The sequence below is a fragment of the Scyliorhinus canicula genome, chromosome 4 (assembly GCF_902713615.1).
Source record: "Scyliorhinus canicula chromosome 4, sScyCan1.1, whole genome shotgun sequence".
Taxonomy (NCBI): Eukaryota; Metazoa; Chordata; class Chondrichthyes; order Carcharhiniformes; family Scyliorhinidae; genus Scyliorhinus; species Scyliorhinus canicula.
The window spans coordinates 76,242,842-76,256,358 of NC_052149.1; the positions used below are offsets into that span (position 1 = coordinate 76,242,842).

At 39.8% G+C, this 13,517-nt stretch overlaps 1 protein-coding gene across 6 annotated transcripts in view; it reads right to left on the bottom strand.

The window, feature by feature from the left end:
• The window catches only part of efcab7 (EF-hand calcium binding domain 7), a 150,731-nt gene that overhangs the window by 72,734 nt on the left and 64,480 nt on the right, over positions 1 to 13,517 (bottom strand). For all 6 annotated transcript variants that reach the window (XM_038794488.1, XM_038794490.1, XM_038794487.1 and 3 more), the window contains 2 exons: positions 8,164 to 8,305; positions 4,893 to 5,002 (listed from right to left, as the gene is read on the bottom strand). In XM_038794488.1, the coding sequence (XP_038650416.1) occupies positions 4,893 to 5,002; positions 8,164 to 8,305 (252 nt within the window). The remainder of the gene's footprint in view (positions 1 to 4,892; positions 5,003 to 8,163; positions 8,306 to 13,517) is intronic.

The window sequence follows — 13,517 nt, forward strand, 5'->3', positions numbered from 1 at the left end:
TATTACTGATGGTTTAGGGTTGAAGTGCTCACCCATAAGCGTGACACGGTCCGCGAATGACTTTGAGTCCAAGGCAGTGGGATATGTCAAGTTTTTTATCGCACTAAAAATGGGCACACCACAAGCTGTTAACAGGTTCACGGTCTGGCGTTCATCTCGACAAAGGTGTTAACTCCAAAAAATTAAAGCATTCACTCGTCATATGGTGACCAGTCTCCAGTACTGGCATCAAATACTTCTAGTTTCTCAAAATGCGGCATTTCTGCGGCAGGCCAAAAAACCTCCGGAGCCTTTGGCGAGGTGGCTAGCACAGCGAAAATTGTGCCGTTTGTAGCTCCACTTAGTGGGTTCGTGGAAGCAATCAACAGGAGTGCAAGGACACAAAAGTTTTACTGATGTAGAACGAAAATTCTATATACACTGGCCCCAGAAGGGAGTAACCGCCCCGCCACCTAACCCACACTCGGGCTGGGTTTTTAAGTCCTAATTCACCTCCTGCTGTAGGTGAGCTTTGCCCCTCAGCAGGGAAGCTCATATTCCGTGACTCACGAAAGCCTAATCAGCCCGGTCCCCTGGATCCTGTGTAGGTTACAACAATCTAAAAATTAGGGCCAAACCATTCAGGAGAGATGCTCAGAAGAACTTCGACACACAAAGGGTGGTAGATGTTTGGAACTCTCTTCCACAAATGGCAATTGATGCTAGCTCAGTGGGTAATTTTAAATCTGAGATAAATACATTTTTGTGAAGCAAAGGTATTAAGGGATATGGGTGAAAGGGAGGTATATGGAGTTAGGTCACAGATCAGCCCTGATCTCACTGAAAAGCAGAGCTGAATGGCCTACTCCTGTTCCTATGTCTAAAAACTAGACATTTAAAAAATATTCCATTTAATATTCAGTTAAATGAAATTCAGACTTACTGGCAGAATACTGTGACAATTTGGCTAGGTGCTAGTTCTCAATGGCATGCCTGTGCGCTGAGTCAACCTAAATGACCCTCAACACCAAATGGCCAGGCCCAAACCACCTGACCCAGCCTGAACCACCTGGCCTCTGCCAGTACACTGTTGGTGTTATTGTCGTATATGGATCAATCAGTACTTTGTGATTTTCTGTGATTTTTGCCATTGCATGTCAAAAAAGGACACCAGATATGCCTCTGGCAAAAAGGTTTTAAAAAAATTGTGGCTTAGAAAGTTCAATTACTGCAGAAATTAGATTGTGTTTGTTAGGAAAACAAAGGTAGTCTTAGGGATTGATATCTGTATTGTTAAACATTAGAAATAAGGTACAGTTTTAAGTGTGTTTAATTTAATGTTTCTGTGACTGAGAGGGTAAAACCTACAATTAAATTCATGGTGGACAAAGATGTATGTGTGGGAATTGCTTAAGTTCCAACTGTGTTTCTAAGAGGGCTGTGGAGTGAAGAGTACGTAAAAGGCCAGCAGAGGAATGCAATGTTGCTTAGCAAGGTAGAGAAGCTTTTAAGTTATAATTTAGCTAATTTGATTGCTGTTGTAGGCAGGATTTCGCTGAATAAACATCTCTCAGCTCTGTCAGTAGAAATACTGGGCAGGACAGGAGCTGTAAAGAGCAGGCTTCCTAAAGTACAAGTTACAGTCTAGATAACTAGAGAATTGGGACAGAAGAGTGTTTAAGACACTGGAGCTAAGTGAACAGAGATCAAACTATTGCTCAGAAGAATTCAAGAAAGTGTAAACAAAGTGTTCTGAGTTAAAGAGGCAATTACAGTAACCAGATTTAAAGTTGAACAACAGCTTTCAAAAGTAAAACACACGTCTGATGCCATTTAAATACAGTCTGGGAATCGAGAGTTCAAACAATTGTGAGCAGTTTACACAGTGGTTAAGACAAAGAAATCCTAAAGAGGTTGGTGAAATCCCAGACTGGATCACTGTTAAAACCGGAGAGGAAGCTTTGTCTGGATTTCTGAATGCAAACTGCTAAGGAAAAGCATTATTATGAAATTTTAAAGCATGCTTTTGGGAGTGGAGTTTGGAAACTCTCATGTAATCATCATCTGGGAGGATTCTGGGGAGAAATCCACAAGCAGTAACTTGGGTTCAGAGCGGAATTTATGTATTGGACCACATCATCTTCTGTGATTAAAATGGATTTTTGAGTCAATGAGATCACTGTAGTTTAAGGTGTACTTTATAATCTATGTTAATCTTTAAACATGTGTGTATTTGTTGAAAGCTAAGGGGAGAGTAAAAGAGTATTGTATAATAATACAACCTGTCATGTTTAAGAAATATTTTTTTCTTGTTGGGAAAACCAATTAGCAGCCCAGTGACTCTGTTCCTCCACCTTTTATTCAAAAATAGTCTGGATCTTCCTGTCCAGTTATAAAATCAACTGTAACATGGTTCATCAGTGTGAAAGCCAAATGAGGCAAATATAGAGAGGGGATACCTTCACCTTTTTACAATGTAAAGAAACAGAAAGAGGTATACGTCATTATTTATTCTTTTTCATACTTTATGTATCTCTGTTCGTTGAATTCGGCCTAGGATAGGCTACCTGATTGTATTGCTCAAAATCCAGGAGAATCTGAAATCTGACATGGTCTTAGGTTCAATGGTTCTGGATTTTGGATATCCAACCTGTCGTATTGGACGAGTAAGAGTACAAAGCTGAGAAGTGCTGGCAGCAGAGTTGGAGCAGGAACCTACTGATTGAATGGCCACATAGTTGCCAATGATGCCTCTGCTTTGGGAAATACAGCTGATAGAGGACAATGGTCAGCTGTGCAATGCTGCTCTTGTTACTCAAAAGAAATGCTGGCCAAGTTTTCCAATGTATTGGTCACTCATTTGATACATGTGGGAAGTAAAAGTCTGATGCTGCAGTTGATCCTTATGCTACTCCTCTAGAAGTCAGAGACAGGAAAATTGAGGTGATAGGTTATCTTGACCTTTCCAATCACATAGTACACAACAGGCCTCCTTGTAGCAGATGGCACCTCGCTACAACTGGATTCCTGTTGACATGGAGTTAATCCCTTAATTCTTTCAAACCTTGTTGTTATCAGTGTCAAATATGGTTGGTTGCCTAACAGTAGCAGGAAATCAGGTTTTGGAAGTCACTGATGTCTCTGGCATGCCTTTCATCATCTTGTACTATTTCATTTAAATGAGAAGCATTTAACTGCTTTCAAAGCCAACCACTCCCTCCGCCATCTTACTTGCTTAATGCAATAGCATTCAGTAGCTTGCACTTCAGATGACCCGCGATGCGCAAGTTTATATTTTAAAAAATGTGACCTCTTTATCTTCATTTGTTCCTGTTCCAATAAAGTCTTAAAATAGCATGGTGTACAGTCAGAGAATGCTTCAATATTTTAGGTTGGCTGAAGCAGTATTTAGCAGTGTATGTAAAGAAGCACAGCGAAGATAAATTACTAAATCAGGTTTACAAGATCATGAATATAATGTAATGGAAAATACCATCTACTTCGGGGGGGGGGGGGTTGTCTTAAAGATAGCTATAAAACTTTTTGTGGCATTTTTTCTTAAGAATTATCATATAAATGTTATACTATAGAAAATTGAAGGGATCTTGAAATGAATTGTATCACTTTTTAGGGCAACAATACAAATACCATCCCATACAATAATAGACAATTTAAAAGTATTGGAAATCCACAGCTGACTGATCAGTATCAGAATGAGAATAGTAGATTACATTATTTGGAAATATGTTTAATCAGCGCACTCACCCAAATGATGACTGACTGACTGTGCAATTCAAGTATTTTCTATTTTATTTCAATAACCAGTGCAAAGCTGCTTTGTCTCCATATATTTTGCAAATTTACAGATCTTTGAATCAGGTTGTTTGAAATTTTCTAAACACTGATAGATATTGGGTGTTCATTGTTGTATGTTCCTCCAAAATCTTTGTCCCTTCTAATTTCAAATTTAATTAACAATTTTGCTAGTTTTGTCATTTGTGTTGGTTTTGGAATAGTGTGCAGAGAAATATTTCTAAAATATAAGCTATTTTTTTATTTAACAAAAGCAGCACATCTAACTCTCCTCTTCTCACTTATAGATAAAGTCACTTGGGTCCAATGTTAATCATTACCCCAATGTTGACCATTACCCCAAAAGAGATGTTTAACAGTAAAAAATATTTTGTTTATATTATAGTAAAATAGCTAATGGTCACAGATTAAATTAAAGTGTCGTGTCCTCCTCATGTCTCAGCTGGTTAATCTAATAAGTGCACATCAGGAAGGTCCCTGGTTCAAACTGTCGATTGTACCAATATTACAGAAGTGGTGCTAAAATTTAAATTCCCGGGTTACAAAGGCAAAATCACCCTTCTGGCTGATATCCAGCAAGCCCCACTGAAGATGTGTCTCAGATCTCAAGGGAGGACAAAACTGAACTTGGCTTTTGCAACATCAATCTCTTCTTTTTTTTTTAAACAAATTTAAAGTGCTGAATTCTTTTTTTTTCCAATTAAGGGGCAATTCAGCATGGTCAATCCACCTACCCTGCGCAACTTTGGTTTATGGAGGCGAGACCAATGCAGATACGGGGAGAATGTGCAAACTCCACACGGACAGTGACCCACAACATCAATCTCAGCCATCATCAAACGGCTCATGAATAGCCACAGCCAGTATCAGGTGATGTCTGAGAAACTAAGACTCAACAAGAGAAAATTAGTGCAAAGACGAGGAAGCTGAAGAGCAGTTTCCTTGATGATTTTAATCTCACTTGTGCTGAAAAACAAATTTGGAGTTGATGCACATTAGGTATTGACCCTTGATCCCTCTATATGTCAATGCATTAGTCGACACATGAGCTGGTCAACAAAACCACATTTAGAGTCTGTATCCGCGTTAGCAATTCTGACCTCCTTTTCCCGTAATTCTGTGGCGCATACGACCTCCAGAGCTTCAGAACCACCAGCGTTCCTCAAAACATATAATGCAGTATCCACATTCATCCAGGGCGATAATTTTTCTGAGCATGTGGAACATAATGTAAAGTTACTATGACTAAAAAGATGTTACGTGTGGAACAAAAATGCATATTGTAGAAAAAAGTATATTTTTCCCTTCTGGTGTGATTCTGTGTTACATTATAACTGTTAAACCGGTAAAGGCATTGGGGAGAGTTGTTTAGAATTCAAATAACCCAGGATTACAGCATGTTGAATAAAACATTTAAAAATGAATAAGGTGTTCAAAATGGTTGGGGAATCATTTAAACATACTTTACGGGGGAGTTATGAGACAAAATTAGTCTGCTTCCATTTCACATCATAAATAGTCTGTCTGAAATTCCGCAGCCATATCAGGCTAAATTCATAAAAAAGTGATGAAACTACAGAATGCACATTTCTCATATTGTGAATGATTGAACTGAGTGATTGATGTTCTGCCATTACAAAGATTTGTGAGGCTGCACCTGTCAAACAGAAGGGAACTTCCTTAGGATTAGTAAAATATGTATTAAAAACTCTACATTTTTAAAGGTAACAAAATGTATTGCTCTGCACTGCTTTATGCTTTTAAATAATACATATACATTAATTTCATGCATTTTCCATCGAGAACAGTAAAATGCAAAAAAAGATAAAATATATAGTCAGTGTAACATTGTGAAGGCACTGAAGCTGTGGTTACAAAATTTTTTAAAATAGTCACTGGTTCATAATTCTGTTTCCTTTTTCAGGGGCTGACATTCTGCAAGACATCGGCTCTCTTGCCCTGCCTCACTTAAATGGCCATTCTTCAATTCTGAGCCAAGGACATGAGGGGAGGTTGGCAACCATTTGGCTATGTGGTCTGGTTATCAGGGAGAAAGAAGATCTGCTAGGTCTACCAGGTACAGAAAAATCATAAACTTGTTTACGAATATATTTATAATTCTGTTTCACCCAGCACATAGTGAAAATATTTCTATCCTTACACCGAGGTACACTTTCCTTTAGAAGTCGTTGGATAGTAATCAGAGGCATAAATCAGCCTGATATTTTTCATTCCTGAGATAAAGAAATAAGATAAAAGAGATAAAAGAATATAGTCATTATTAAGATGGCCTGTCTAAAGTCTGAACGCCGATATAACACGTAGGTGAGCTACATGGGCTGAACTGACTCATCCCATTCCTACATTATGTTCTTTAAAAGGGAGGAGCAAGAGGCACAAACAGAAGGCAGTGCGATAAGCAGGTGGAAAAAGTAAAAAGATGGATGCATTGGTTCTCCTCTAAGTTTACATCCTGTCCACCAAGTAGGGTAGTAACCGACATTGCAAGGCTAACATAATCACAAAGTCAGCCTTTTGATCTCTGGATGGTGTGTCTATCTCTGGATAGACATAGTTGGGAATGTCATTCAGTCCATTCATCCATCCAGAGAAATCCCGACCTCCCCTCATTGTAGCATTCAGTTAAGCCTTCAGTGATTTCAGAGATTTTGCCTCCACTACTGTACTCACAAATTCATACTACATGTTGATCACACTTCAGGTAAAGAAGAATTTCCTGAATCGGTTCTAAAATTACCTTTTACTAATTTGAACCAGTTCCTCCTAGTTCTATTTCCATAGTTAAATTCTCAGTTAAAGACCACGAGTCAGATTTTGGCCTTGGCCTGTACCTAACAGCTGACTTTGAACTGGTACAGATCAGGATACTCCAACTGTTTAACTGAAATAAAGCATCACAAAGACCGCAGACAGGTGTGGGTGCAATAGGATTTCCTGGGAAATTTCTCAACTGTCTGTCTCCATGTAAAAGGCCCCTGAACACACTATTTTCCTTCCAGGGAGGAGGGGAGGGATGGAATCTGGCCTGTTGACCACAGAAGGAGGTGGGCTGTGGATAGAGTCAGTGTGCTGAGACGGACTGTTTAGAAGGCCCATCTCAGTTCTCCGTGATTTTGTCACAGTTGTATTCAAGGTTGTTAGGCTCTACCAACTCCTTCCATGCCCGCTCACCCAGTATGCACTAAGTACAGAATCAATGAACCGTGTAATAACAGTATTGATTTTTGAAATGCTCACCAAAAAAAACCCAATCAAAAATCTCCTTTAAAAATCAATGCTGCTCTTACAACCATATAAATGTGTCAATCTGACAGGGCAATAATATATCAACAACCTCACTTCACACTCTTAATCTTTTCCAAATATACAGACATTGAAAAAAGCACATGAAAAGGAATAACTTATTAAAACCCCATAGAGATGTCAATTAACCAAAGCAAGCATTTCCCTTCTGCCTGTCTAAACAGAGACTCCCACTGACCAAATGCATTAGTGAATCTCAGAGATTAGCCAAGCATTCAAAATCAGGCTATCTGGGAACTGTGTCAACAAAATCAGATTGCCATGGAGGTGGTACGAGAGGCATGGAAGGGGCATGGAAAATATTTTGTAAACGTACCTTTTTAAAGCCTTTCAAATTCAGACTATGGTTCACAACTCATCTGTGGAGCAGGCCATACTCTGTGAATATTGTTTCTGTGAGGGGAGAGGGGTGAGGGGTGGGTGCTGCAGTGGGTATGAGATGACTACCTCTGGAATGGAACTGGCTGGGTCAGGAATGCAAGGTGCAGGCACCCTTATTCCCTGCCAGTGAGAATTCCTGATGTCGGGAATATGGGCCGCAATTCCAGAATCAGGTCTCACCCACCATTTTTAGAAGGCCTCTGGGGCCAACGCTGCAAAAAAATCTGGCTCCATCTATCCATTATGATTTATTTGTTTTGAGTCATTTTAGGTTCTCTAAGTCTTCCATCTTATTAAAGTCTTGATCGTACTTGGGATATCTTTGAAATGTTAAGCTAGTCGGGCAGCATTTCTAGAGAGATAAACAGAATTAATGTTTTATGTCAATGGTGAAAGGTTATTGACCTGAAACTTCTTTCCACATATGCTGTCTCAGAATTTCCAGCATTTTCAGTTTTCATTTCAGATTTGCAGTATGTGCAGTATGTTAATTGGGATATCTTTGATCAGAGAGCGAATATTGCTCTATGATTGTCTCTTCATGGAACAAACTGCCCCCTTTCTCAATGTGGCGTAGGACAAACTCCTAGCTAGCTTGGATTGTTTTCACTATTAAAGATGTCTAACCACAGTTGTTAGGTGTTGCAGAATAGTTGCAGACTATACCTTCAGTTTGGCTGAGGTTTAATGGTCTGATGGTGAGAAAAACATTTGTTGTCTGATGCAATTCCAGTCTATACCGATGATTGACAATTCCACCATCTTCCTCGAGGAAAAAACATCCCTTTGACCAAACATGTTGCCAATTCTAGAGGGAAAGAAGAGAACTAAGAACCTGTTATCTATTAATATTCTTTCAGTCACACAGAAAGACAACAAACTGCCAGTTTACATTTGGATATATTGAGATGCGAAAGAGAAACTTGGAAATGTTATTCATTAGTAGGATTAGTAATTTGGGACATTGAAAAATTTTCAAAATTTCTACACATAATGAATCTTCTGTCCAAGTTGTGCAATTTTACATAAAATATCTCTGAGGCAGTGAAAATGCCAATTTCCCAGCAGTGATTTTTCAAAATAAACTAATACAACAAATAAAATAACCAAGCATTCAAAACTTATTCTCAACTTGTGGATTGTAAATTTATAGATACTTGACACCAAGTGTGGAATAGGATCAAATAATGACAAAATAGTTGTTTTACGGCATTATTTCTTGTGAGAGTTCAGGTTGTTTTCTTCTTTTCAAAAATACATAGGGCGGAATTTTACACTGGTGGGATTTTATGGTCTCGTCGAGGAAATGGACATCTGAATGGCTTGCCGCAATTGCTTTGGGCCCATAAAATTCCTTGCATAATTTCCATTCTGTTTCGCTTTTTGTGCCATGCACCACTGAAAGTAATGGGTCATCTCCCTTCACTTGCCAATAGCATCTTGAAGTCATCTAATCAAGTGTACATTGCGCTCTACTTAACAGCTTTTTGAGACACAGCATGACTGAGATGGGAAATTCAAAGTATGGAGATAAAAACAGAGATTATTCCAAATGCCACACTGTGACACAGTGTCTGGAATTTTTTTCCGGACTGGAAGATCCTGCCGGAGGGAAGAGTCAGAAAATCCTGGCCTGTGTATTAGAGATCTAGAATTACACATAATACAACACACGCTGTTTTTCAGGCAACTGAGGTGGAGAAGAAACCATAGTCCACCTCCTTCTGAAATGTGCCTTTGCAAAGAAGGTATGAGGGGCTGTCCCCAGGCATGGACACTGAGATAAGCATCAATAGCTGCTGTATAACCATCAACTCTGTGAAAGTTGCTCTTTGGCCTGCCCGAAAATTGGTAGTCTTCTAGTGCAAAAAGTTGTCCATGACCAAGTGTTTCAGACTGGCATATTCCAAGGTCCAGGAATACATGCTGAGAGATTCACTAAAGTTTGGGACAGCCATCAAAAAGGCTCAATAACATATTAATAACTGCTCATAATGCTACCCATGCAGAGACAGTATGCCAGTCTCATTATTTATCAAAAAGCAGTTTATCTTCATGGTTATGATGCAACTAATGAATGTATAGCATTAAGAGAAAAAATGGAATACAATCAGTACTCTAAGCCAGTTAGAGCAAAATGAATGAATAGCATTAAGTGTATCTTTAGTACAGATATTTAATTGGGGTGAAGAAATACTTTTAGAAACATCAGCAATAATAATCAGAAAGAATACTTCCTTGGGAGTGTTTTTTTCTTGAGTGGACATAATTTCTTGGTTTATACTAGTTTAGTACATTTTACAATTTTGAAACATACCCATGATCTCTTGGCCACAGACTCGACTGCACTGGCCTACTCTCAGACTGAAATCACATCCTACGAAAGAAGCACAAGATGGTTGGACAACAAGTATTTTCTTGAGTTTCATTCCATCGGCCTGAACTCTCCCTCCAATCACTTGAGGGTGTGCTAGTTCTTTGTGTGGTCCCTCCATACAGCAACCTCGCTGAAATGGGAATCATACCAGCACTGAATGATAATGGCCACATACCTTTATTTTGTGACACTCCACCACTTCCTGAAGACGCTTTTTCCTAATCTTGTGTTTTTTTGACACACATAATTGCTTTAGTTACCTTATGGCATAAACACATGCAAACCATGCCCATTTCCTTTGAAGAGTGTGATTGTGCAAGTGCTCCCCCATCTGTTCACTTTGCCCTGCAGAGATAATTTCAATAACTTGTTAATAACCACTCATAGGGCAGCACGGTGGCGTAGTGGTTAGCACAACCGCCTCATGGCGCTGAGGTCCCAGGTTCGATCCCGGCTCTGGGTCACTGTCCGTGTGGAGTTTGCACATTCTCCCCGTGTCTGCGTGGGTTTCGCCCCCACAACCCAAAAATGTGCAGAGTAGGTGGATTGGCCACGCTAAATTGCCCCTTAATAGAAAAAATAATTGGATAATCTAAATTTAAAAAAAAAATAACCACTCATAATTCCACTTATGCAAATACTGCCTTGCTAACACATTCAATGCATCAATGTAAGCTAGCATGAATGAAGCACAATATGGACACTAAGTAACTTTACTGAACTTGGTACTTAAATGCAAGTTAGAGATTTTGTTTTATGAATTATTTTGTTTGCCTGTGGAATTAAAAGGAACAAAATAATTGAAAAGACAACCTGCATTAATTTGAAAGGTGACTGCTAAACTAAGTAAAGTTACTTAGTGTCCATGTTATGCTTCATTCATGCTAGCTTACATTGATGCATTGAATGTGTTAGCAAGGCAGTATTTGCATAAGTGGAATTATGAGTGGTTATTAACAAGTTATTGAAATTACCTCTGCAGGGCAAAGTGAACAGATGGAGGGAGCATTTTGAGTTTATCCAGCACTTGCACAATCACACTCTTCAAAGGAAATGGGCAAGGTTTGCATGTGTTTATGCCATAAGGTAACTAAAGCAATTATGTTGTGTTTGATAGTAAAATCATGTTATTTCTAATTTTGAAGTCCAATGTAGTAGTGTATGTTTGGAAAAAGGGGTGTCAGTATCTCCCAAATCCCCTGTTCTAATAAAGATCTCTTGGGATAAAAGGGATAGTAGCAACATAAATATTAAATTGGCTGAGGTAGCAGAAACGGTGTTGTGGTTAATGGAATTTTTCAGACTGGATGAAGGTTTGTAGTGGAATTCCCCAAGGGATCCATGATCTTCCTGATATATATTAACAACTTAGTTCTTGATGTATATGGCACAATTTCAAAATTTGTGAATGGTACAAAAATTGGAAGTATAATGAACGGACAGACAAATGGCAGATGAAATTTAATGCAGGGAAGTGTGAAGTGATTCATTTTGGTAGGAAGAACACAGACAATATAAAACAAAACATACACTTCTAAAGGGGGTGCAGGAGCAAAGGGACCGAGATGTGCATAAGTCATTGAAGATGGAAGGACAGATTGAAAGAGCAGTTAATAAAGCATTCAGAATCTGGGCTTATTAAGAGGGACGCAGAGTGCAAGAGAAAGTAAGTTATGTTAAATTTGTATAAAATACTGGTTTGGCCTCCACTGGATTATTGTGTCCAATTCTGGGTACTACACTTTAGGAAAGATTTGAAAACATTAGAGGGGGACAGAAAACGATTCATGAGAATTGTTTCAGGGATGAAAATTGAGGGAGAACTAGGAAATAGGGCCAGTATGGCTCTGAGGAAGAGCAGACAGGAAGATGTTGATGAAAACAGCGGGACTGGTGGCCTGAAGTGCATATGTTTTAATGCAAGAAGCATAACAGGCAAGGCAGATGAACTTAGAGCTTGGATTAGTACTTGGAACTATGATGTTGTTGCCATTACAGAGACCTGGTTGAGGGAAGGACAGGATTGGTAGCTAAACATTCCAGGATTTAGATGTTTCAGGCAGGATAAAGGGGGATGTAAAAGGGGTGGAGGAGTTGCGCTACTGGTTAGGGAGAATATCACAGCTGTACTGGGGGAGGACACCTCAGAGGGCAGCGAGGCTATATGGGTAGAGATCAGAAATAAGGAGGGTGCAGTCACAATGTTGGGTGTTTACTACAGGCCTCCCAACAGCCAGCGGGAGATAAAGGAGCAGATAGGTAGACAGATTTTGGAAAGGAGTAAAAGCAACAGGCTTGTTGTGATGGAAGACTTTAACTTCCCCAATATTGACTGGGGCTCACTTAGTGCTAGAGGCTTGGATGGGGCAGAGTTTGCAAGGAGCATCCAGGAGGGCTTCTTAATACAATATGTAGATAGTCCAACTAGGAAAGGGGCTGGCCTGGACCTGGTATTGGGGAATGAGCCCGGCCAGGTGGTAGAAGTTTCAGTAGGGGAGCATTTCGGGAACAGTGACCACAATTCAGTAAGTTTTAAAGAGCTGGTGGATGAGGATAAGAGTTGTCCTAGGGTGAATGTGCTAAATTGGGAGAAGGCTAATTAAAACAATATTAGGGAAATGAAGAACCTAGATTGGGGCGGATGTTTGAGGGTAAATCAACATCTGACATGTGGGAAGCTTTCAAATGTCAGTTGAAAGGAATTCAGGACTGGCATGTTCCTGTGAGGAAGAAGGATAAATATGGCAAATTTTGCGATCCTTGGATAACGAGAGATATTGTAGGTTCATCAAAAAGAAAAAGGAGGCATTTGTCAGGGCTAGAAGGCTGGGAACAGACGAAGCCTGTGTGGAATATAAGGAAAGTAGGAAGGAACTTAAGCAAGGAGTCAGGAGGGCTAAAAGGGGTCACGAAAAGTCATTGGCAAATAGGGTTAAGGAAAATCCCAAGGATTTTTAAACGTACATAAAAAGCATGAGAGTAGCCAGGGAAAGGGTTGGCCCACTGAAGGACAGAGAGGGAATCTATATGTAGAGCCAGAGGAAATGGGTGAGGTACTAAATGAATACTTTGCATCAGTATTCACCAAAGAGAAGGAATTGGTGGATGTTGAGTCTGGAGAAGGGTGTGTAGATAGCCTGCGTCACATTGAGATCCAAAAAGACGAGGTATTGGGCGTCTTGAAAAATATTAAGGTGGATAAGTCCCCAGGGCCTGATGGGATCTACCCCAGAATACTGAAGGAGGCAAGAGAGGAAATTGCTGAGGCCTTGACAGAAATATTTGGATCCTCACTTTGGATCCTCATATGGATGATAAGGGATTAGTGTAGATGAGCTTTAGAGTGGTTTCACAGGTTGGTGCAGCATCGAGGCCCGAAGGGCCTGTACTGCGCTGTAATGTTCGATGTTCTGTCTTCAGGTGATGTCCTGGCGGACTGGAGAATAGCCAATGTTGTTCCTTTGTTTAAGAAGGTAGTAAGGATAATCCAGGGAACTGTAGGCCGGTGAGCCTTACGTCAGTGGTAGGGAAATTACTGGAGAGAATTCCTAGAGACAGGATCTACTCCCATTTCGAAGCAAGTGATCGTATTGGCGAGAGTTTTGTGAAGGGACATTGTGTCTCACTAACTTGATAGAGTTTT